At 47.1% G+C, this 24,098-nt stretch overlaps 1 protein-coding gene across 1 annotated transcript; it reads right to left on the bottom strand.

The window, feature by feature from the left end:
- Positions 1-4,554: 4,554 nt before the first annotated feature.
- LOC143833880 (fibrinogen-like protein 1) lies at positions 4,555-23,359 on the bottom strand. The gene is made up of 7 exons (XM_077330161.1): positions 23,179-23,359; positions 19,113-19,687; positions 13,772-13,994; positions 10,259-10,396; positions 8,215-8,431; positions 6,556-6,751; positions 4,555-5,684 (listed from the first exon to the last, which is right to left on the bottom strand). Exons 2-7 carry the CDS (start codon positions 19,506-19,508, stop codon positions 5,538-5,540), a joined length of 1,317 nt encoding a protein of 438 aa, XP_077186276.1. The 5' UTR covers positions 19,509-19,687; positions 23,179-23,359; the 3' UTR covers positions 4,555-5,537.
- Between the last annotated feature and the right edge of the window lie 739 nt (positions 23,360-24,098).

The raw sequence follows: 24,098 nt of genomic DNA, 5'->3' as shown, positions 1-24,098 counted from the left end.
GAATCACAGAATCAGTTGGAAGGGTCACACAGGCCGCCTAGTCCAACCCCCTGCTCAATGCAGGATCAGCCCTAAACATCCTAAAGCATCCAAGAAAAGTGTGTATCCAACCTTTGCTTGAAGACTGCCAGTGAGGGGGAACTCACCACCTCCTTAGGCAGCCTATTCCACTGCTGAACTACTCTGACTGTGAACATTTTTTTCCTGATATCTAGCCTATATCGTTGTACTTGTAGTTTAAACCCATTACTGCGTGTCCTTTCCTCTGCAGCCAATGGGAACAGGCTCTGGGGAGGGAAGAGGAGGAGGGGGAGTGAGGCAGCTGCACAATCCCCCACCTTCCTCGGTCACAGGCCCAGATTCAGCAATGAGCGTGAACCACAAGTGGAACTGCGAATGCTGCCCACCACAACAAGCCACCTTCAACTGTGGCCGCTCTCCAAAGACGCCTGTGCCTCTTCAGTTGCCTTTGGCAGACTTTTATTTCTTGCCAGCTCCCCCGCATTATCCAACCACCTGGAATGTGACTCCCCATGTGCAAGTGCACAGCATCTTCCTTTGCCGTGGGCAAGCCCAGTGTTCATTTCTGAATGCCTGCTCCATCCTTGACCTTCACCTTACTCCCCCTTCCACCCAGACTGTTCCACATGCAGGAAGCCCAGAGCTCATGCGTGCCTTTTGGCTTTGCCTCTTCCTTAATCTTCCCTGTGCTGCTGAGGGAGGGAGGGAGGGAGGCAAGATAATAGCAGCACACATCTGGGTCAGGAGCTTAGCAGGCTCCGACTCACCCAATTGGCAGGCCTCGCCTGGCCCCAACCCTCAGTGTTCTGCACGCATTGCATCCCTTACATAAGCACTGGGCTTTTCTCTCTTGCTAGGGCTGCTGTGCACAGTGCACACAACCTGGCCAATCATTGTGTTCACACACTTACATAAGTGGGCACGTTTTGCAAGCTGGCCAGCAGTTTTCCACAGGCTCCAGTGCCCGTGGGCGCCTTCCTGGGGCTGCCTGCAGGCGGGAAGCTGCACGGTTCAGCTCGGGCAGGTGGGGACAAAGAGATTTGGTCTGCTGCACGTGATCAGGCAGCTATCTTTCCAGCAGACCAGGTGGCACAAGCAGGAGCCCATGCCCTCTGGCCAGAGGAGGCAGTGGCAGGCAGCATGTCCCAACCCAGTGCCTCAGCCAAAGGGGACTGGCTATGCAGAACTCAAGGTCAAACCAGCCCTCTTGGCCTTCCTCCCCACTGGGGGCCTCAAAGTAGCTCCCAACATTATTGTCCTTCTCTTCCATTTGGTCATCACAACCATCACCCTGTGAGGTAGTTTAGGAGAAGAAGAGAAGAGTTGATTTTTGCACCCCGTTTTTTACTGCCTGAAGGAGTCTGAAAGGAGCTTACAATTGCCTTCCCTGCCTCTCCTCACAAACAGACATCCTGTCAGTTGGGCGAGGCTGAGAACTGTGACCAGCCCAAGGTTACCCAGCTGGCTGCATGTAGAGGAATTGGGCATGGAATTGGGGCCACTGTGGATGGGCAGGTAGTTGTGAGTCTCCTACGTTGTTGTAGGGGGTTGGACTAGGTGACCCTGGAGGTCCCTTCCAACTCCACGATTCTATGATCCGCAGATTAAAGCCGCCACTCTTAACCCCTATACCAAGCTGGATCTTAACCAGTAAAACAAGCTGGTTTTAGGCTGACGGAGAGTGACTGTCTCACCTAAACACAGAATCCTACACAATATGAAGTAATGTCTTATGACAGGATCGTTCCTCAATGAAGTGCCTCATGTCATAAATCCACAAGTAAAGATTTCTTTCTGAAATAGAGCCTGACAAAGGACGGAATGACAGGCTGAGTTTGTGGTAAACATGGCATGATTCTCTATGGCAGGGGTGGGAGAACTGTGCCCCTTCAGATGTTCATGGACTACAATTCCCATGAGCCCCTGCCAGCATTCGCTCATGGGAATTGTAGTCTATGGACATCTGGAGGGCCATAGTTTACCCACCCCTGCCCTATGGGCATGCAGTGGCCTTGCTGCATCCGTTGGTATTGTTATGATGTGGAAGTAGCAGATGAGGACTCAGATCCTGTGAGACGCTGGTCTTTTTCTTGCTCTAGGCTTTCTGATCCTTCTGCCCTCATGTAGTAAGACGGATGTTTTGCCTTGTTCCAAGGGGGGGGGGGGGAAATGACACCATTTCCTTAGTTTAGAAGTCTGTAGTCTGTCCACACCCAAGTTCTTCTGAAATGTATTTATAGAATTATCCTTTGGATAATTATATTCTCTCTTGAGCAACGTAAGCTGTTATTATCTTTCGGGGCTTCGGAGCATGTCTTTGTATTTTTGTAAAACAGCTTAATCATTATTCTGTGACCTTTTCACAAATTTACATACAATGAGTTGAGCCTCAAGAGGTAGATTTGTATTAACAGAAAGAGGGATGGCCCGTTCAGCTAAGTCCTCCAACATCTCTCATGCTGTTTTTGGGCCCAGGAATCATGATAGGGTAAGGCATCTGCATTGCACACAGAAGGTCCTCAGTTCAATCACCGGTCAAAAATATCAGGAAGTTGGTTATCCCACAGTCCTGGAGAGCCACTGCTAGCTGGGATTGCTTTTGAACGCCCAGACAAACTACTTCAGGATTACTTTCTTATAGAACTACACTGTTTTAGGTGTCATACTTCCTGGTGAATTTCTCCATGCAGCCAACGTGCAAAGAAGACAATGTGAGTTCTTTGATGCTCTGCCATGAGGGGCTAAATATATGTTACATGCAAATATGATTGTAATAGAACACTGTTGCCTTTTAAAATGGGAAGGGAGTTTTTTGGATGGAGTCATTTTTGCAATGAGGTACAATCTGCACTAGGGGTATGTATGTAGCATAAACTGAGCTGGAAAAATACTCCAAAATAGCTTACTGATATTTTCCTGGTATTTTTAAAGCTGTATACAGACCAAAGAATCTGAGTGGCTACTGGTACTGCTGAGCCTAAATAAAGACTTTTTTTGGCTTTTGTTTGGATATATTTAGCTATGCCAAAGATCAGCTGGGATGGCAGGAGAGACCCTCACCACCTCAGCTGGGGTTGGCTCCTTTCAGCTCCCACCACTCCGGCTGATCCTCTCTTGCACTCAGTTTAAACTACTGAACTACAAGAAGAGCCATAGAGATCTATAACATTCTAATCTAAGGAGCCGGTCATATATTTTAACATCTGATCAAGCACGGAGAGAGAGAGAGATGGCTAGAGAAATTCTGTTTTACACATTTCTTTTCCATCCCTTGCTCAATCTGGTGCTGTGCTAAAAGTATGCTTTTGAACATATTCTCTTTAATAAATACTTTGTAACTATTGATGCTGGTACTGTTTCTCTGTACTACATAGACCTCCACCATCCTGGACACGCTATTTTAAAAGGAGTGCCAGGAGGAAGGCAGTCAGTAGTAAGTGGATATTCCTTCAGGGGTACACAAGGCAGTAACTGTCCCTGTGGTGACCATGCCCTGGGCAGCTGGAGACACAGAAGCAAGTCCTCAGAACTTAGAAGGGAAGCTGGGAATCCTGATCCTCCCAGCAGACAGTTCCTTACACAGGTCAGCTGATGGCAGTGGTTACCTGAGAAAGAAAAGCCTCTCCAGGTGTTGGTAAAACTATGAAGGACAGGGTGGAACAGGGCCTACAGACCTCAGCAGGCCCATTCCGCCATTAGCTTCAACTTAATGTTTAAAAATAATGTAGCAGCAAGACCCAATATAAGTACAACTACACAAGGATCTGTGAACATCTGTAAAGTTCATTTTTGTGTGGACTTGTAGACTCCAATTCCTTATCTGAGTACAATTCCTTCAACTCATGTATCTACAATTTTTTTAAAAGGTAAAGGTGATGATGAACACCTCTTATCTTAACTGATGCCTCATTATAATGCAATTGTTAAATCAGAGTTTTCTTTGTGATAATTTAGCATCAGATTGGCAGTAGGGTGTGTGTGGGGGGGAGAGTATTCCTTGAGATTTTTCTCTGGAAACCCAGATATCCGCCTGTCTTTAATCAGCTTTGGCTGGCTCGCCTGTGTCACCCACTAGCAAAAGGAACAGATGCAGTGACAGGCTCCCACATCTATATCAGGCCATTGCAATGCACTCTGCATGAGGAATTCCTGAAGGGGAAAAAAGTTGGAAATTTTAATTGGGTTTCCTGTAAACCTGGAGGCAAAGCAAACTGAAGGGTGTTAATCACAAAGTCATTACCTTCTGCATGGATCCGAGCATGCAATCATTTTTATTAGGAGAAAGAATCAGAGCAAAACATTTGAAGTGAGTCTTTTCAATCAGTGTAAATGGAACTAGTCCGAGCCAGCCTATCCTCCTTATGATGTTTGAACTTTCAGCAAGGCTGTCTGTCACCCAGGGGCCCCTAGCCCAAGATCCCCTCTGACCACCCAGACCCACGAGACGGAAACCAATCATATGACTTATCCAAATCCATGGGCTTTCAGGGTGATCATAGTCCCCAGATCTCCCCCTAGCCTCCCACCCCAAGTGGCCTTGCTTTTCTGAAGCTACTTCTCCATGCACAATTTGTCCAGAGACCCTGAAAGAGTTCAACAGCCACAGTGGTAGTAGAAGGACAGAGCCAAGGGGTCAGGATCCAGCTGTACCAATAACTCCCTGTTCTGTAGGCACCTCTGTCCCCAAAGGCATGGAGCAAAATCATTCTAGAAACATTCAGTCCCCCATCCTCCAGCTGCATCCGCAGTTCCTTTCAGTTCATCTGGAATAAGTCCTTGGTCTCACAGCCCTTAGCTCTCTCCTCCCAGGTAAGGGTGGGTTTTTTTTTTTGCAGAAAAAGATCCAGCCTTCAGCACCTGGTATTTCTGAATGGCCTCCTGTCCAAGTCCTAACCAAGAGCGGACTATAAAACCTAGGGGAAGGAAAAAAACACCCAGCCCACAGTCATAAGGTGTCTCTTTCCCCCCCGCACAGTAGTTCTTCTTGCTTGCCAACAGATGACCCTGTGAAATCCTCACGGCCAGACAAGCCTTACTCCACACACCTCTTTGCTAACCTAAAAGAGCAACTTCAGCAATACAGTCAATCCCAGCCTTCTTCCAGCAGGGGGAAGTACTGCACTGCTTCAAACTCTCCGCCCTCAATGATTCCACTAGTTTGTCAATATTTTAAGACCCGCAATTTTGCAGCTTGCTGGATTCCAACCAGCAAGCCACACCAGACGGAACTGAAAGCAGCATTTCTCAAGAAACCACAACTTCTTCCAGGCCTCAGGATCGATCACCCCTCTTTCCTCCCCTCCAAATAGCACCGGTGCGAACAGTCATCTGTCAGGCCTTTCACAAGCCATGGCCTGTCTGCTGATTTCTGTTTGGTTCTCATGGCTGGCTGGCAAGAGATGCCACGTCTCGGTGACCTGACCAATCACAACACAGTCATTGGCTGTGGCTGAAGTTTGCAATCCAGTTGAGGTGAAATGCACCCCCACCACCACCACCACAAATGGCTGATTTCTTCATGGGGAGAGATGTGGGCGGAAGGTACGGGGCCTGATCATCATGGTCACCTTCCGGAGGGAATAATAATCCGTGTCTTTCCATGTGTACCACACCACCCCATCGGGTCCTAGGATCCTGCGGTTTTTCAAGGAATATCTGCCGCCCTGTAGAGGAGGTAGGAGTTGAGAGGACAGAACAAGGAGGAAATTAAGAAGACTCTAAAAGTGACTCAGCCTCTTGCCCAGACTGCCTCCTCTTCCTGCCACTTGCGAAGGCCGGACCTCACTCTTTGGTAACATCCCTTCCTACAGAGTCCAGGAACCAGAAAGCTTCTATGTTAAGCAGTTCCGCAGGGCCTGCAAAAGGGAGCTCCTCCACCAGGCATTTGGTTGAGGTCGACCCGTGCCATCACTTCCCAAGGGCCCTCCTCCTGAGCCCCCCTCCTATGTCACCCACCATAATTCCACCCAACCCACTGGGCTATCAGTATGGGTTAATTTAATGTTTCCCACATTTTTCTACTGTTCCATGTTGCTTGTTTCACTTCATTCGTTATTGTTAATCTAAATCATCTGTATGGTTTCTGTTCTGTTTTATGTGAACCGCCCTGACTGAGCCTTCGGGGAGGGTGGTATATAATTAAATAAACAAACAAATATCTAGCAAGTGCTGGCCTAGATTTCCATCCTGCACAGCTTCTGGTTTAAAAAGATGGGGGGAAAGGAAGAAGCAAGTGGGCCTCCAGAACTACATCAATAGGCACGGTGGTGCCCACTAACACCAGGTCGAGGTTTACTGGGCTTGGGTGTTAAACTAGGCCTGTGGAGGGCCAGGTTCAAGACCTCAACTTGTGACCACATTCATGGGCCTATCATTCTCTCTCAGCCTAACTTTCCTCGTAATGTTGCTGTGAGGATAACACTCTGGAATTCTTTGGAGGACGGGTGGGAATAAAACTTTAATAAATAATTTTTTGTGAGCTTTGAGAGATGGCCATAAAGGTTGTGTGGGTCAGGGTCGACCGCCAGACCTTACCTTGTAATAAACTCCATTGAGGTTGGAGAAGAAGCACTGGTGATACCACCAGCCTCCACGGGAGATGGCTGCACAGATGTTTCCGGAATCAGGTGTGCTGAAGCTCCTTTTGTTATGGTACCAGGCAAAGGAATCCTCTACTGTCCCACTGAAGCCTTCCACTTGCAGACGGTAATAGTTAGCTTCATCCTCAATGCTGAAAAGAAAACAGGGAAGATGCCAGGATGTTCTTGGGATGGTATTCTCAAAGATTCCCAGGACAAAGCGGCTTTGGAGGATACATGCAACCTGAGGTGTGGGATGGGGCTCACATTCTTCCCTGGGCAGAGCAAACATAAAAGTTATGGGTTATGGCAGGTGCTGTGCATTCAGATCCCCTCCAAAGTCTGTCACAAAAGGCCCCAAACATAATCCATACGCATGACCTTATAATATCCTTTGGCTTGCACCAATAATGTCGACAGGAAATTCTTGTGCGAGGAGACTAGAGGAGCAGAATCCCATACCTGCTCTCCTGAAATAAGGATGCACAATTCAGTCTGCTCCAAGTCATTTGTTCCATTGAGCACTGGAGGTCAGTGAACAACACTGAAGTGCATGGAAGTAAGTTATTGCTTGCCTTTTTAGCAAAGTTAACTGAGACAATTGCAACACCTGATGTGATAAAACATCCAGCTACTCTACATGGGTGTGCTTTCAAGGACAACCGGGAAACGCTAGCTGGTATAGAATGGTACAGAGGATGCATATTATACCTGATTTGCAGGCACACCATGGGTAACCAATTCTTCCTGGGCCATCCACAAGGTTGTTTTTGGGGGGGAGGGGGGGTAACCCCTCCAAAGGATGAAATACAAGAAATAACACAAAAATCTACTCATCAACTCCATGAAACCCTACTAACAATGGTATAAAATGGAAAAATAATAGAAAAAGTGTTCAAAAATTCAAGAAAAAGTGAGAAAGGACTAATTAAGACGTTTCAGAAAGGTTTTGGAATGTACTGTAACACCTTCCCCCTAAAAGTCCTGTACATTGGCTGCCTTGGGTTCAGTTCCAGGTATTGGCTGTCACCTCCAAAGCTCTTCATGGTCTTGGTCCCTCTTAGCTTAGACAGCCTCTCCCAATATGGCCGACTACTACAACTGTGCTCATTTGAGCAACGTCTTCTGCAGGTGCCACCCTGCACATGGGTAATATCAACAACTGCCCATATCTGAGAATCCTCAGCTATGGCGTCCATTTTGTGGCCAGAAAGGCTTCTAATTGTCTGGCATTCAACAGAACACGTCAAATGGAATTCTTCAGGAAGGCATTTTTATAGAGTGGTGAGAAGGACTGTCATTTGGACACTATTTATTGTATGTATTATATGATTTACAGCATCGTTTTATCGCTTATGTAGTAAACAGTAGATGTAGTAAACACAGAGATGCATCATGAATATATTGGGCATATATGTCCTTGGCTGTCCAATAGATGGACGTTTCATTTCTTCAGTTCACAGCAGGTGGTGCTATTGCCTCAGTTAACTATGTGGAAAGAATGTTCTGGAGACTCTAGGGGAGCAACTCTAAGGGGAGTTTTTGAAAAGGGAGTTTTGCTGGTTGGTTGCCCTCATAGGCCCAATGCTGTTGCTCCGGCCTCATCCACCCATACCTGAAGAGTTGATAGAAGGCATGCTTGTGCTTGTTATTCCAGTCTTCCAGATCAATGCGGAGAGAGTAGTCCCCTTGGTTGGTGATCTTGTGAATGTTTTCATTGCCCAGCCAGAATTCACCATTTAAATCGCCAAACCCATCCTTGTATTCATTCCACGTCCTGTTAAAGTGGACTGAACCATCTTGCCGCCGCTGGATGACTGTCCAACCTCCACCTGTCAAGGATTCAGTCAGTGTGCGGAATTTCTAACCTGCTTCTATCCCAAGCGCTTAGGACAGGGGCACCAGAGGCAGTATGGATGTAGTGGCTTTATTTAATTCTATACCTTTATACCCCACCTTTAGGGTTGCCAAGTCCCCTCTGGCCACTGGCAAGGATGGGGGGGTGGCAGGAGTGCCAGCTCCAGGTTGGGAAACTACTAGAGATTTGTGGGATGGAGACGGGGGAGAACAGGGATCTCAGTGGAGTCTAGTCTCAGTGGAGTCCACCCTGCAAAGCATCCATTTTCTCCAGGGTAACTGATTTCTATGATTTGGACTCTAATTCCAGCTGATCTCCAGGTGCCATCTGGAGGCTGGCATCCATACACCACTTTTTTTAACCAATGGGAAACTAAAGCAGCTCACAACATTTACCTTTCCTAAAGTTGAGAAGATGTCACCAGCTAAAGGTCACCTAGTGACCTTTCGTGGTATGAATGAGGATTCAAACCCAGTTCTCCCATATACTAGCTGGATCCCCTTTATCACTATACCACACTGGCTCTCAAAGTGCAGATATTTGACTAGTACTGGGGAGGTCTGGGTTCAAATAACTTATCGGCCACATGGTTGCCAGCCTCCAGGTGAGGCCTAGAGATCTCCCAGAATTAGAACTGATTGCCAGACCACAGAGGTCAGCTCCCCTGGAGCACTCTAGGGTTAGCTCTATGACCTTATACCCCACTGAAGTTCCTCTCCTCTCCTCTCCTCTCCAAACCCCACCCCTCCTAGTCTCCACCCCTAAAATAACCCCACCACTTATTTTGCTATCCAGAATTGGCAACTCTAGCCATGGAGTTCACTGGGTGTCCTTCTCTTGAGCCACTGAATCTGCCTTTTACTGAGTCTGGTTTTTGGCATATCTAGACTTGCCTACTCTGCTGGAAGCTGCCACAGAGATCCAATTTAGCAGGGATGCCATGGATTGTGCTTGGGACCAGTGGGATGCAAAGCATATGTATACTCCAGCACTAAGGAATGGACCCTCTCCGTCTCTCAAGCTGCCTTCAAGGGACTAAAATGGGGGCAAACTCTCCCCTGAGCCCCTTGGAGAAAGACTGGGGTTGAAATATGATACCTTTAGATTGAGGAATTAAAGGAAAGCCATGGACAATTTAGGTAGCAAAGTGGAGAAAGCCCTGCTGGCTAGCCAGGGCGATGCAGCTTAAAACCCAGCTGCATTTATTATTTGAGAGCCAGCTCAGTGTAGTCGCTAATCTGGAGAACCGAGTATGATTCCCTGCTCCTCCACTTGCTGCCAGCCAGGTGACTTTGGGCCAGTCACAGTCCTACCAGAGCTCTCTCAGTCTCACCTACCGCACAGGGTGTCTGTTGTGGGGAGAAGAAGGGAAGGCAATTGTAAGCCGCTTTGAGTCTCCACTGGGTAGTAAAAAGTGGGGTAAAGCCCCCAAGCTCTTCTTATCATTCAACCCCTCCCCTCTTTAACATCTAGCATCTCTTGTTTTATATAAAGGCCAAGTGTGTTTCTCTCTTCCATTTTCCCCTGTCCAGCCCCCCAGCTGCCTCTGGTGGGGAAACAGCCAGTGGTACAGGAGCCCAGACCAAATATTTCAGAAGAAAATGGGAGAGCAAGAGGCACTGGCCTTGCCCTTCTCCACACATACAATGGAGTCAGGGTTTCAACCATGTGTGAAACACACCAAAGCTTCTGAGAGTCCTTCTCTCAGACATGGTTCCCCATATCCTCTTCCTGGAAGAGGCAATGTTTGGCCAGCCTTCCAGGACGATCCCATAGGAAGCACCGTTGCCTCTGACCATACCTTCCACATCCATCTCACACGGCACTTCAATGGGCAGCCCTTCCACAGAAGGCATGATGCTGTAGACACCGGAACGGCGGACTCCGTTATAATAAATGGAGGCACAGTCGATGGGGCAGTTCTTGGCATGCCTCACATCTGAGGAAGAAAACAGCTCCATCAAACTAGCTCCAAGGCAGGGATCTTGAATTTTCTGCTCTTCCCTCCATGAGCAGGGCCTACACAGGAAGAAGTCTGACACCTAATCACGCTATTCAGAAAAGTATCACGAGGCAGCAGGACTCTCAGAGCCCAAGCACAAGAAAACCAGGGCCAAGCAAGGAAAAAGTTGACTAAAATGTGTAATTTACCGCTGAAGGCTGTCGGGTGGGTCACAATCAATGGCTTTAAAGAGGACTGATCAGATTCCCAGAGGCTGAGTGCCTCAGTGGCTACCGGACATGGTGACAAAAGGGAACCTCCCATGGTCAAAACCTCTGAAATCCTGTGGGAAGGCCTCAGCCTCTGTGCCCCGTCACTGGCCCTCCAGGAGAACTGGCCTAGGCATTTTTAATGCCTAGGCATTTTTAATGTTCTTAGGGCCATGGTTCAGTGGCAGAGCATCTGCTTGGCAGGCAGAAAGTCCCAGATTCAATCCTCAGAATGCCCAGTGAAAAGCATCAGACACGGTCTCTTTGTGAGACAGCCCTTGAGAGGCCAGAAGTGGTCAGCCGGCTGGCCAAAACAGCATGCTTGGCCTCTGCTTACGCCAAAGGCTCAGGCTAGATTTGGTGAACGACTCAAGGAGCTCGTTCTGTTTTGTGGATTGGTGCCAAAGGTTCCATTCATTATGGAAGAGGGTCTCATAGGAACCTTTTCCTGGGGAGGACCAAGGGCTGAATGAATGGGGAGGTGCTCAGTGCGCCTAGGTGTGGGGAGCATCAGTGAAACCACCTGAGTGGGAAATCAGGGGAAATAATTCACAAGACCAGGGACTGTTTGCGTGTGAGCTCTCTTACTCTCTTCCTGTTCACATCTCTGCTGTGAGGCTTCTTTTCCCATGAAGATTTCAGCTCTTCCCCCTTGGTTCCCACCCCCAACAAAGCCTAAGTATGCACATCTGCATTGCTTCTCATCCAGCCTCCCTTTCATCTTGGAGCAGCGACCGGGGCTCTTTTGCTTATGTTACTCTGCAAAGTGCACAGAGGCATCCATTTAAACCTGTCTACTCTTCTACTTAGATCGCAGGGAAGAGGCCTTTAGACTGCAGCGTGAACCTTCCCCCCCCCCCCCCCGTCCAGCCTTTTTCTTCCTGTTTTTTTTTTTTTTTTTTTTAAGCACTCAGCCCAACGGAGAGTTCTGGTGCACAGTGTGTTGCGTCATCTTGGTTGGTCCTAAAGAAATATGGCTTCTGGTTTTCTTTCATTATTAGTATTCATACTTTAAAGCTCTAGAAGGCTTAGATCGTGACTCTCTCAAACATGTGGGTCTGAAGCTGTAGAATCTTTAGGGCATGTATCAAGATGGAAGCATTGAAGCTACATGGAGAATATGTTTGTTTGTTTCCTGCATATCCCTAGGATTTTCCCAGGCTTTCACATCTCTGGTGACGCATTGTATTGATAGGTTAGAGAAAGACAAATCCCCTACATCTCCATTTTGGGCGCATTTGCACAGACATGAGGCATCTCCAGCCAGCTTTTCCGCTGCAGGAAAGAGGGGTCCCCTTTGTCCACCAAAAAGGGTATGCTGGGGATTACATGCAGTGGGGAATGAAGTGATGAGGGGAATCAGGAGAAACGGAATGGGAACTCTGGCTGGATCCTCCAACCCATACCTTGCAATGTGTAGGTATTGCTGCATGGATCACTGAGGAGCAAGCAGGAGATTCTTCTGTGGGTCTATCTGTAGCATGGTCCTGATCCCTAAGGTTCAGGAAATAAAACCTGGGAGATAGGTCATGGGGCTGCCTTAATGGAGCCTAGGGAGACAGAACTGAAGTGAAATCTGAGTTGGCTGAGTGACCCCATAGGGCAGGGGTGGCCAAACGGCGGCTCTCCAGATGTCCATGGGCTACAATTCCCATGAGCCCCTGGGGGGAGGCCTAGCTTGGCCAGAAGGACGTAGGAAACTGCCTGGCATCTAATCAGCAGATTGCAGCAGCAAGCCCCAAGGTGTCCCCCCTGGCTCTCCAAGATGCTTGCCAGCAGACTTCAAAATACAGATGTCAGCAACTGGATGTCAGGTTTTCTGCAGGGGACACAGGTGCTGCTTCATTCAGTGACAAGAGGAACAGAGAGAGTTCATTTGAAAACTGCATAGGGAGCGGATGTCTCTTCAGGAGACAGGTCAAATTTTTGGTGGGTGGGGGAAGAAGGCAAAGGCCTCAAGCCACAAAGCCAAATGCAGTTCTTTAAGATGAGATCTTTAAGACATATTGGAGGGGTAGGTGGGATGCTGAGAGCCAGGCTGTGAAGGGAACGGCAGAGAAAGATTATTATGGGACCAGAGGGCTGCTTAGGCGGGCTTTACCGAAAGAGATATGAGAAAGCTGAACAGCAGCCAGTAATTCATGTGCAAACTGTGCACAGATTTATGTTGGTGCGCTAAAATAATCTCCCAGGCTGCTCCTGGGTATATTCGAGACTTCATGTATGCCTAAGAAAAGGACCACAATGGCCAGCATCTGGAGGGCTTTCTTTAAAAAATCACAGGTAATAGGATCAACTGAAAGGGACACTGCAACCAAGAAGTCAGAAGAAGATTGAGGCTGAGAAGGGCAGCTGTGAAGAAGCTAGAAAAGACTCTTAAGCATAAGGAATTTGTCTGTGGAAACCAAGATCAAGTTAATGCCTGCTTTAGTCTTCACTGTTACTATGGATGGTTGTGAAAGTTAGATAGTGAAGAAACTGACCAGAAGAAATCCGATTCCTTTGAAATGTGGTGTTGGAGGAGAATTTGGCAGATAGATACCATGGATCTCTAAAAAGACAAATACATGGGATCTAGATTGAACCAAGCCCAAGCTCTCCCTGGGGAGAGACGGTATATATGAAGCCCTCTTAAACTATTTTTTTTTGTTGTTTTCAAGCTTCAGCCAAATGATGGTGACCCCACAGGGTTTTCAAGGTAAGAGATGTTTAGAGGTGGATTGCCATTGCCTGCCTCTGCGTAGCAACCCTGGTTGGTCTTCTTTGGTGGTTTCCCTTCCAAGTTCTAACCAGGGCCAACCCTAAGATCTGATGGGACTGGGCTAGCCTGGGCCATGTGGGCACCCTAAAGCAGGGGTAGTCAACCTGTGGTCCTCCAGATGTCCATGGACTACAATTCCCATGAGCCCCTGCCAGCAAACACTGACAGGGGCTCATGGGAATTGTAGTCCATGGACATCTGGAGGACCACACGTTGACTACCCCTGCCCTAAAGTATCCCACTGGAACGATTTCTTCATATCTCACCCAGTAATGTCTGCTCTGATTGGCAGCCTGGGAGCATCAGTTATGAGCGAGCTGCAGACAGGGCCAGAAATCTCACCTGGGCGGTGCATCTCCTGCTGCAGCCGCATCTCTGCAGGACCCAGGCAGCCAGGGTTGTGCCGCACCCATTCCACCAGCAGAGAGAGGTTGTGCATCTGGGTCTGCATGTTGTACAGCAGCGTGGCTTGCATGTGCTGCACAGTAACGGACTCATGGTACTGCTGCTCCAGATCCTGGACCCGCTGCTCCATGGAAGAGTTCCGGCTAGCCTTCTCTTCATGCTTTGGAGGAAGAAGGAAGAAGAGCTGGTGTTAAAGCAGGGAGCGGTCTAAGGGGAGGGGACTGAGCTTCTGCAAGAATTTGCTATTGTGCCATTTTCTGGTTTCTTTGAAACCCCCGTGTGCATTCCGTGCAGAAGACTGCTTAAAAACAAGGTTCCTGGTCAAAAACCACTTTAGAAAGTGTTCAAACTGGCAGGCATCACAGGGAACCAGAACTGTACCATCGATATTTGAGCACCATTATTAGATACCATATGCAACCATGTTGCCAACCTCCAGCTGGTGGCTGGCAGTCTCCTGGGATTACAGTTGTTCTCCAGGCGACAGAGATCAGTGTACATGGAGAAAATGGATACTTTGGAAGGTGGACTCTTTGCCTCTGTACCCCACTGAGGTCCCTGGCCTTCTCAAACCCTGGCCTCCTCAGGCTCCACCCCCAAAATCTCTGGGCATTTTCCAACCTAGAGTGACCAACCTTCTATGCAACCATGTTCTACAAAGAGCTCCCAACCAGCCAGCGATCTTCTTGGAATATGGAGATCAAGCTGAGGTACATCTGCGGATTCCAGGCAGCCTTGCATCAAACTCAAAACAGTTTATGGTCAGCAAGGTCAGGTAATGAACTTTTCAAAGCACTATGAAGTACGTCTGGAACTCTGTTTTGCATTGTTTCTAATTTTTGTCATCTTAGTCCTAGTACATGCCCCGAAAGCCAGCATGGTCAAGTGGATAAGAGTGATGGCCTCTAATTCCGAGAATTGGGTTTGATTCCCCCTCCTCCTCTACATGCAGCTAGCTGGGTAGCCTTGGGCCAGTCCCAGTTCTCTCAGAGCTCTCTCAGCCTCACCTTCCTCACAGGGGAGGAGAAGAAGGGAAGGCAATTGTAAGCCACTGAGACTCCCTCGGGTAGTGAAAAGCGGTGTATAAAAATCAGCTCTACTTTTATTGGATGCCTTGTGCTGTTTGATTGCACAGTTCTATGCTGTAATCCACCTTAGTGAAAAGGTGGGCTGGAAATACTTTTAAAAAATTATTTCAGCAGAAGCTTTCTCAAGTCAGATCTTACTTCTTCAGATGCCTAATCTTTTTACAGACACCTTTATAGCCAAGTTAACTGGTGGGAGACAAAGTCTGGCCCATGAAAGCTTATGCTGGAATAAATTTTGTCAGTCTTTAATAGGGGAGCCAATCTCCAGGCCACTGCTGGAGATCTCCAGTTACAAATATTAATTCCCCTGGAGGAAATGTCTGCCTTGGAGGGTAGATTTTATGGCATTGTACCCCACTGAGGTTCCTCCCATCTCCAAATATTGGACCCCACAAATCTTACATCCACAAATCTTGCATCATGTTGCACCCCACAAACTATTGTAACTGTTGTTTTAATGGAATTTTAATGGGATTTTATGGGATATATTTTATGGTTTTTACTTGTAAGCCACATCGAGGCAACATTGTCATGAGAGGTGGGGTATAAATATATAAATAAATTTTAAAAATCTTCTGGTATTTCCCAACAGAGTTGGCAACCCTAAATCTTTAAGATGCCGTTAGATTTCTGTTTTAGTTTGCTGCCTTGGACTAACACAGCTACTCCTCGGGAATGATTTTGCTGGTCAAAATGATACCCATTTTAGTCATCCCGTTTAATTAAAAAATGAAATAAATATTTTAATTAAATCCACTGTTTACAAAAAGAAAAAGCACACAGGCTAACTATTGTGTAAAGATTTTTTTTTAAATGTGAATTGTTAAATACAGTCCTCTGGGTCTAAAACATCATCCTGTTCTTTTAATTGAGAGAAAGGATAAATAAACATATAGTGACTCAATTTGTTTAAGCTTTTGCCCTGACTCTATCCAGGACACAGTCCTGAAACCATTTCTTCAGCTAGCTTGCTAGGCCTCGATGGCTCTCCCCCAGATGCTGGCGGAAGAATGATAACAGTTCTCCCTGATCTTCACAGTCTTTGAAGACACTCTTCTGGAATGTTCTCTCATTCCGGACTTCCCTTAACAAAGGATTCTGGCTCCCTTTTTGTGCACATCAGAGCTCAGCTTTTTACCTGACAGAAATAAACCCAGTTGTCACCTTTACTCTGATGACACACAGCTATTTCTCTTGAAGGAGGCCATCTGTCAACACCCTTCGACCAGATACCTCTGGAGGCTGTGACGGATTGGCTCAAGTGGAGTCAGCCAAAATGGAGGTCCTCTGGCTGGGTCAGCACACAGAGACAGCCGATGCATCTCCCAGCCCTTGAGGGAGCTCAGTTAACACCAGCATCCTCTGTCAACGGCTTGAGTGTGATTCTAGATACCTCCCTTTCAAGGGAGGCCCAGATCACAAATGTCGCTCATTTGGTGTTTCTCTCCAGGCAAGTGGCTTGTGTCCCTCACCCCCTTCTAAGTGATGGCCATGGCTAGGCCTGGGAATTCCTGACTGTCCAGGCAAGTGCTTTGTCATTTCCCATGTCATTTCAGTGAGGTATGTCCAGGGGATGGTTCCCACCAGTAGACTTTTGCTCCTTTGTTTTTTTAGAGTGATCTTCCCCTGGAGAGCAAATGCTTGGATATCAACAATCAGTTTTGTGCAGATGAAGAATGCAAAGTGAGGAATCATGCGGCTGAGCCATCCCCATAAACCAATTTGGAGCTCCATTTAGTGGGAAAGATTTATGAAACTTAATAACAGGCCAACTTTTTTTCTTCCTAGAGGGCTTGGCTCAGCAATTCATCATACAGCCTGGAGGTCATCTCAGGTCTTGTTTGTTACTCAGTTGGGGTGTGATCGGTGTGTGTGTGTGAGTGGGTGTTTTCTTAAGCCATTCCAGACGCTGATGTATTAAAGAGCATATGAGAATTAATTTCATTCTTCTCTCTTCCATTCCTTAAACAGCCCTATGAAGAACTGTAAGCTGTAATTGCTAAGAACCTAAGTGCACCTCTGCTGGATCGGACCAGTGGTCCATCTGGTCCAGCATCCTGCTTCACAGTGACCCCCTCCCAGTGCCCCTGGAAGGTATGGGAAGGTGTACAAGCAAAGTATGGAGGCCCAAGGCTTCTCCTATTGCTGCCCCCCATTACTGGTATTCAGCGTGCTACTGCCTCTGAACCTGGACGCTCCATTTAGCTATTTAGGCCAATAGGTATTGAAGGACCAATCTTCCAAGAATTTGTTTAATCCTCTTTTAAAGGTAGCTAAAAATTAGTGGCTATCATTACATTTTGTGGCCGTGCTTTCCACAATCCAAAAACATTTGTATGAAAAATTATTTTCTTCCAATCATCCTGAAGCCATTGCCCATCCATTTAATTGGGTGGCCCCTAGAGGGACAGGGAGAATGCTCTCTTGTTTCTTTATGTGCCCCATTCTTAATTTTGTAATGTGTATCACAGCTCCTCACCTTGACCTGGATAGCTCAGGCTAGCCCACTCTTGTCAGATCTCAGAAGCTGAGCAGGGTCTGCCCTGGTCAGTATTTGGACGGGTGACCTCCAAGAAATACCAGGGTTGTGATGCGATGACAAACCACCTCTGAATGTCTCTGAATGTCTCTACAAGCCACCTCTGAATGTCTCTACAGCAGGGGTAGTCAACCAGTGGTCCTCCAGATGTTCATGGTCTACAATTCCCATGAGCCCCTGCCAACATTTGCTGGCAGGGGCTCATGGGAATTGTAGTCCATGAACATCTGGAGGACCACAAGTTGACTACCCCTGCTCTACAGGGCCAACATAAGTCAGCTGCCACTTGATGACCCTTCCTACCACCATCATGGCTCCTCTTGATTGTCTTTTCCCTGAACAGAAAAGCCTCAGGATCCCCAGCCTTTATATGTTGGTTCCTCCTCATTTTGTTGCTCTGCTCCTTTCTACAACTTTGTAGCCAACAGTTGCCTTTTGGAGCTTCCTAGAGGCTGCTATATTCACAAGGTAGTAAATTAGAGATGGGTGCTCATGTTGGAAATGGTTCATTTACGTGTCATTACTGACTTTTCCTTTTCCTAACCCCCCCCAACCCTACTTCATGCTTTTGTTCCCTTATAACTTCCTCTAAACTGCTTGTTTTATGTTGCACAAGTTTAGTATATTGCTAGGTCACTCTAGTGGTACCTTGACAAGGCAACTGTCCAGTTCTCTGTCTCCCTTTCTGAACATCCAGTGTCAAGGCACTCTGGGCTGGGACTGCTGGCTGGGAGAGGGAGGGTCTTCCCTGCATCTCTCCTCCAACCTTGTTCCTTCCCAGACAGTTCATCTGCTTTATCAGTGACTGAAGCATCCAGCTCAGTGGTCACTGTCACTCCAAGGATGCCCAGTGTTAGAATGGCAAGTGTCCTGGGAATGATGTCATTCTGCATGCACAAGGGCAGGGAGGAGAGGATAGGGGAAGAGAAGGGAAAGAATAGATGGGAAAGGAGAGAGAGGAGAAGAGAGGGGGAGAAGAGGAGAGAGGGGAGAATCAGAGAGGAAAAGAGAGGAGAGGGGAGAAGACTGGAGAGGGCAAGTGAAGGGGAAAATAGGAAAGAGGGGAGAAGGGAGAGTAGAAGAGAAGGGAGAGAAGAAGAGGGAAGAAGGGAGGAGAGAGGAAGAGAAGGGAAAGAAGAGAAGAGAAGGGAAAGGGAAGGAGGGGAGAGGAGAGGAGAGGAGATGAAAAGGGAGGACTGGAGAAGGGAAGAGAAGGGAGAGGAGAGAGAGGAGAAGAGGTGTTAGAAGAAGAGAGGGGGAAGAGAACTCTGGGGGTTATATATTGTTTTTGAATATGATTTTGTTGTATGTTTTATTGTTCTTTGCCACTGCAAGATGGCAGGCTGGGAGCAGCGACATACAAATATAATAACTTGCTAGCTAGCTAACTAGCTAACTAACTAATTAACTAACTAACTTCATTGGGCTGTTGAAATGGCAAGTGGGCATTCCACAGTGCTGGAGCTTCTAACTGGGGAGTGTGAATTTGATTTGAATCTCTAACTCCTTCTCCTTCATGGATCACCAGTTCTTAAGTTTTGGGGGTGCGGTGCTTCTGCCCCTGGGCAAACAGGCCTTCATTTCCAGGGAGAAGAATTTTCGGAGTGACTTCTGTATTCATCTCTTTTCCCACCTGTATAGGACACCTTACCTGCAACTCCAGAACCTTGAGGCGATGCCGATGGTTCCTCAGCTCTTCTTGGAGCTCAGCAATGAGCTCACGCAGTTCCAGGATCTGCTGCTTCCGCTCCTCGTTTTCATGGAGCCAATAAGAGACCTCATCCGTGCAGCGGAACATATCCGGGCACCTCTGCTCGTCCAGCTGGGGCAAGGTGGCTACGATTTTGCACCTCCCATTGGGCAAGACCTGGTTGCTGTATTCTCCGCACTGGATTAGCCCGGTGCTCCCTTGGTGCCCATCATCCCTGCTTATGCCGTTGCTGTTGGCTGCCAGGGGTCTCTGCAACGAATGGTGATTCAGGAGTACTAAGAAGAGGAGAGACCGCATCACCATCCTTTTCAGTCCAAGGTGGGCTGAGAGCTGCATGGTGCCACCAAGGAGTCCAAGCTGGGGCCACCTTATTCAGATGTTGTCCAACATACAGAAGTCCATGTGTTGCAAACCACATGCATTGCATTGGCTCAGATCAGTGGGGACCAAGTCTAGGAGTGAATCTGTGGTTGCCGCAAATGAACTTGACCAAAGGCGTTCTCATGAGAAGAAACCTGCAAAGAGTGATCAAGAGAGACTGAACCTTCAGCATCATTCCCTTCCCACATGCTTTATCACGCACAAAACAATGCCAGTCTCTTCAGTCTACATTTGTATGCTTTTCATCTCGTCTTGAGTGTTATATGCTCATATTCAGGGATTCCTTTCTGTGGAATACACCTGGAGAGCTTCGTTGTACTAAATTTGTGGATGACACCAAATTAGGAGTAGTGAACACCCCAGAACATAGAAATACAGTTCAACAAGATTTTAACATGCTGGAAAAGTGAGCAAATAAGAACAAGATACAATTAAATAAGGAGAAGGGCAGAGTTCTACATTTGGGTCACAAAAATGAGAAGCATGCATACTGGATGGGAGAGACACTTCTGGGTAGCAGTGTGTGTGAATGAGATCTTGGGGTACTTGTGGACTGTAAGCTAAATATGAGCAGACAGTGTGACATGGCAGTAAAGAAGGTGGATGCAGTCTCAGGCTGTATCAACAGAGGCATCATATCAAAATCTCAAGATGTCATAGTCCCACTGTATACTGTGTTGGTCAGACCACACCTGGAATACTGTGTGCAGTTCTGGAGGCCTCGCTTCAAGAAGGACGTGGATAAAATTGAGAGGGTTTAGAGGAAAGTGGCGAGGATGATCCAGGGCCTGGGGACCAAGCCCTATGAGGAAAGACTGAGGGCCTTGGGAATGTTCAGCCTGGAGAAGAGGAGGTTGAAAGGGGACATAATTGTTCTCTTTAAGTATTTGAGAGACTGACTTGAAGGAGGGCAGGAAGTGGTTCCTGTTGGCAGCTGAGGAGAGGACCTGTAGTAATGGATTTAAACTACATGTAGAACAATACCGGCTAGATATCAGGGTGGAAAATTCAGTTAGAGTAGTTCAGGGTGGAATGGGCTGCCTAAGGAGGTGGTGAGCTCCCCCTCACTAGCAGTCTTCAAGCAGCGTCTGGACAGATGCTTATCCTGGATGTTTTAGGCTGATCCTGAATTGAGCAGGGGGGTGGACTAGATGGCCTCTATGAATCCTTCCAACTCCATGATTCTATCATGTGGTTTGTTTACTAGACAATGTCTTAAAACTGTTGGATATTTTATGTAAAAGTAATGTTAGTTAGCAGGGCTAATATATAAATGATGAGACCAAACAAGGCAGTGTTATAGGGTAAAAAAAGACTATTTGACTAAGCTTACAGGGTAGGGGAAACTTGGAAATAAAACAAAAAAAAATACATAGCTTCCTATAGCTCATGATGGAGCTCTACAGTGCTAGCTGTTACATGTTTGGAGTCTAAGATGGATCTCTCTCACTGGCCAAAGCAGTCTCAGAGAAGAACAAAGGGAGGACGTGGAAATCCTTCTCTTCTGTTGTTAGTTGCAGACATGGGTAACAGGCATGTATGCAATGGCTGGTTAAACACTTTTGCAGAACAATAAAAAAATATCACATGACCCACACTTGCCTGTTCCCACCAGCAACTAGTTAATAAACATTAACCCTTTCTCTGACAGACTGAGTCCGATTCTTGCTAAATAGACAAAGGATAACAAAAACAGCTTTTCTCAACTTTTTTTTAACCATTGAGAACCCCAGAAACATTCTCCAGGCTTTGAGAAACCCTAGAACAAGGGTAGTCAAACTGCGGCCCTCCAGATGTCCATGGACAGCAAACGCTGGCAGGGGCTCATGGGAATTGTAGTCCATGGACATCTGGAGGGCCGCAGTTTGACTACCCCTGCCCTAGAAGTATGCAGAATATGGTTGGGAAGCATAGCTGTGGACATGCCCACCCAAGGCCCCACCCTTTCCCACACCCTCCAGGCCCATCATTGTCCATTGAGGAAAAAGAGTTGACACAAAGTCTGAATGACACCCAGTTTTTCTGAACCATGGAGCGCTCCTTCAGCCACTTGCACTCTTAAAAACAACCAAAACAACAGTTCAGCTGCACATCAACAATTAGAGTGCATCAGTCCATAAGTCTATTTACCCCAGGTCCTATCTTTGGCATGAATCAATTCCAGATTCCTTGGGACATGCAGACAACCATGTTGTGCTACCAGAAGGTGCTACCAGGATTGCACACTGGAAAATGGTGCTAAAAAGCAAGAGGATAAGTAGTTTGTTGTGTGAATTTTGCCTCTGTCCCGCTTCTGTAAAATGGGGATATTTTTTGAGGGGTCCTCCATGTGTTTCATTTGAAAAATAAGGCAATGTTACAAGAGCCAGCTTGGTGTAGTGCTTAAGAGCAGCAACTTCAAATCTGGCCAGCCGGGTTTGATTCCCTGCTCCTCCACATGCAGCCAGCTGCGTGACCTCGGGCTAGTCACAGTCCTGATGGATCTCTTTTCACAGAGCAGTTATGTCAGGACTCTCTGAGCCCCACCCACCTCACAGGGTGTCTGTTGTGGGGAGAGGAAGGGAAGGTGATTGTAAACCACTTTGAGACTCCTTCTGGTAGAGAAAAGCAGGGTATAAACACCAAGCCTGCTCTTTCTTCTTCAATCGACATGGCTTAATTATTATATCTTAATAACAACCTAAATAACTATCAAACTGAAATTAAAACAAGCTCTTATAAAAGGTCTATGATTATATATTCTTCTTCAATAAACTAGGATTGCAACCAGCATCGATCCTAGCTAACGTATTTGCACAGTTTGCTCCATACAGAATGGGGGTATTCATCATCTGGTTTCTCGGGTTATCTGGCAGAGAAGGGTTATTAAACCTAATAGATGATATGCAATTAACTATGTACTACAAGACAAAGTGTTGGGGTGGGTGGGTGGGGAAGCTTTGGACTTCTAATTTTCACCCAGGAAACCTCTATGTTTTGTGAGTTGCAAGCAATCAGGAACCCCCTCCAGCCCTCATCTTCCCCGTCCATACAGTCAAAGGCCCCCTGAACGGCCAAATGTTCTGTTGAAGGGTGACTCTCTATGGTTGGAGAAGATACATAAGACGACTACATAGCTGTCGCTCAAGACAGTCTCTTCCACAAAGTATATCTCACATTCTCAGCCAAGCCTGGCTCCCAAAACAGTTTACAGTTGAAGATACCAGCTAATAAACCTTATCAATAAAAGAATGAAAACCCATTAACCTAGCTTTCAATCAATACCCCAAAAGATCCAACAAAGTTAAATATGCAGGACACTAAAGCAGAAAAGGGTGGGGCATCTTATATGGAGAGAAAGTGCTACAACAGGCAAATGTTGGCAGGGGCTCATGGGAATTGTAGTCCATGAACATCTGGAGGACCACAGGTTGACTACCCCTATGCTACAACACTTTCAACCTGAGCATTTACCAGCACCCCCTTTGGTGATGTGTCTCCCCACCCTCCCCAATCTGTGACACGAAGAAGACTTTTCCAAAATCTGGACCCTGGGCACCAGTGTGCAGAGCCTCTCCTGCTGATGGCCTTCTTCTCCACTCCTCCAGTTCCACCATTCTCAACACAAGAACGTCTCTCTGCTTACCCTGCTGGAAAAGAGAAACATGGGCTGCTTCGGAGTGATTTTCTCTTTGCTCTCTCTGCCATATCCAACTTCATCTTGTGCAGCAGATCCTGAGATAGTCTTGCCAAAGGGGGAAGATGGAGAGGAGAGTCCCCACCAGAACGACCCTCATAAGAACTCCAAACTTCCCCACCAGAGAGTCAGCGGCTCCATTGCCGTAAGCAATGCAAAGATAGGCAGAGCGTGCTTCCCGAGAGTACTCAGGGCTTATTCCTCCTGATCCTATCACTGAACTATAAATAGCATTAAGGCACACTCTGAGTCAGTGCAGGAGAAGAAGGTGGCCAGCTTCTGAGGCCCTGCATGACCTTCAGGAGTTGCAGTTTGCAAGAGATTAATTATCGTGGGGGCCAGCAAGGACCAATTTGCTCTTGTTTCCAGGCAGAGAAAAGCACCAAAAGGCTAGGCCTCACTTCTGAAGGGAAGTGCTGGAGGAAGGTGGAAGTGATACAATATTCTTTTACTCTTCTTCTGGTTGGCTGGGGGCAGCTTGAGGCAGTGACCACAGAGACACACCTCCATTAAAAGTCGTCCCCCCTACTTTCGTTCTCAGTAAGGTTGCCATCAGGCTGGAAAAGCATGCAAGGGGTTAGAGCTCTTCTCTATTTAAAAAAGCTGAAGATACTAGGCCAGTGGTTCTCAACTTCCCTAATGCCGCGACCCTTTAATACGGTTCCTCGTGTTGTGGTGACCCCCAAACAGAAAATTATGCAAGTGTTCTTTCACAGAAATTAAACTGAAACTGACCAATGGTGTGAAGATCTATCGTTCATTATTGTGTATACATTGTTTTTTTTCCAGGGTTTCTCAGTTCAGTTCTGCCTCTTGTCCCACCATGCCGATCTCGCTTTTTTCTACTGCTTCAGGAGATGAACGCTCTA

The sequence above is a fragment of the Paroedura picta genome, chromosome 1 (assembly GCF_049243985.1).
Source record: "Paroedura picta isolate Pp20150507F chromosome 1, Ppicta_v3.0, whole genome shotgun sequence".
Classification (NCBI taxonomy): Eukaryota; Metazoa; Chordata; class Lepidosauria; order Squamata; family Gekkonidae; genus Paroedura; species Paroedura picta.
Note: the sequence above shows the minus strand (reverse complement) of the source record. Positions and strands in the feature narration are given on the sequence as shown.

Bases quoted from the DNA above. Each gene is read 5' to 3' on its own strand.
- LOC143833880 (XM_077330161.1), bottom strand. From the start codon at position 19,508: ATGCAGCTCTCAGCCCACCTTGGACTGAAAAGGATGGTGATGCGGTCT. The intron at 10,397-13,771 runs GTGAGATTTCTG...TTTCTTCCTCAG, and splicing joins GCAGGAGATGCACCGCCCAG to ATGTGAGGCATGCCAAGAAC. The intron at 8,432-10,258 runs GTATGGTCAGAG...AATCCTTGACAG, and splicing joins GTGTGAGATGGATGTGGAAG to GTGGAGGTTGGACAGTCATC.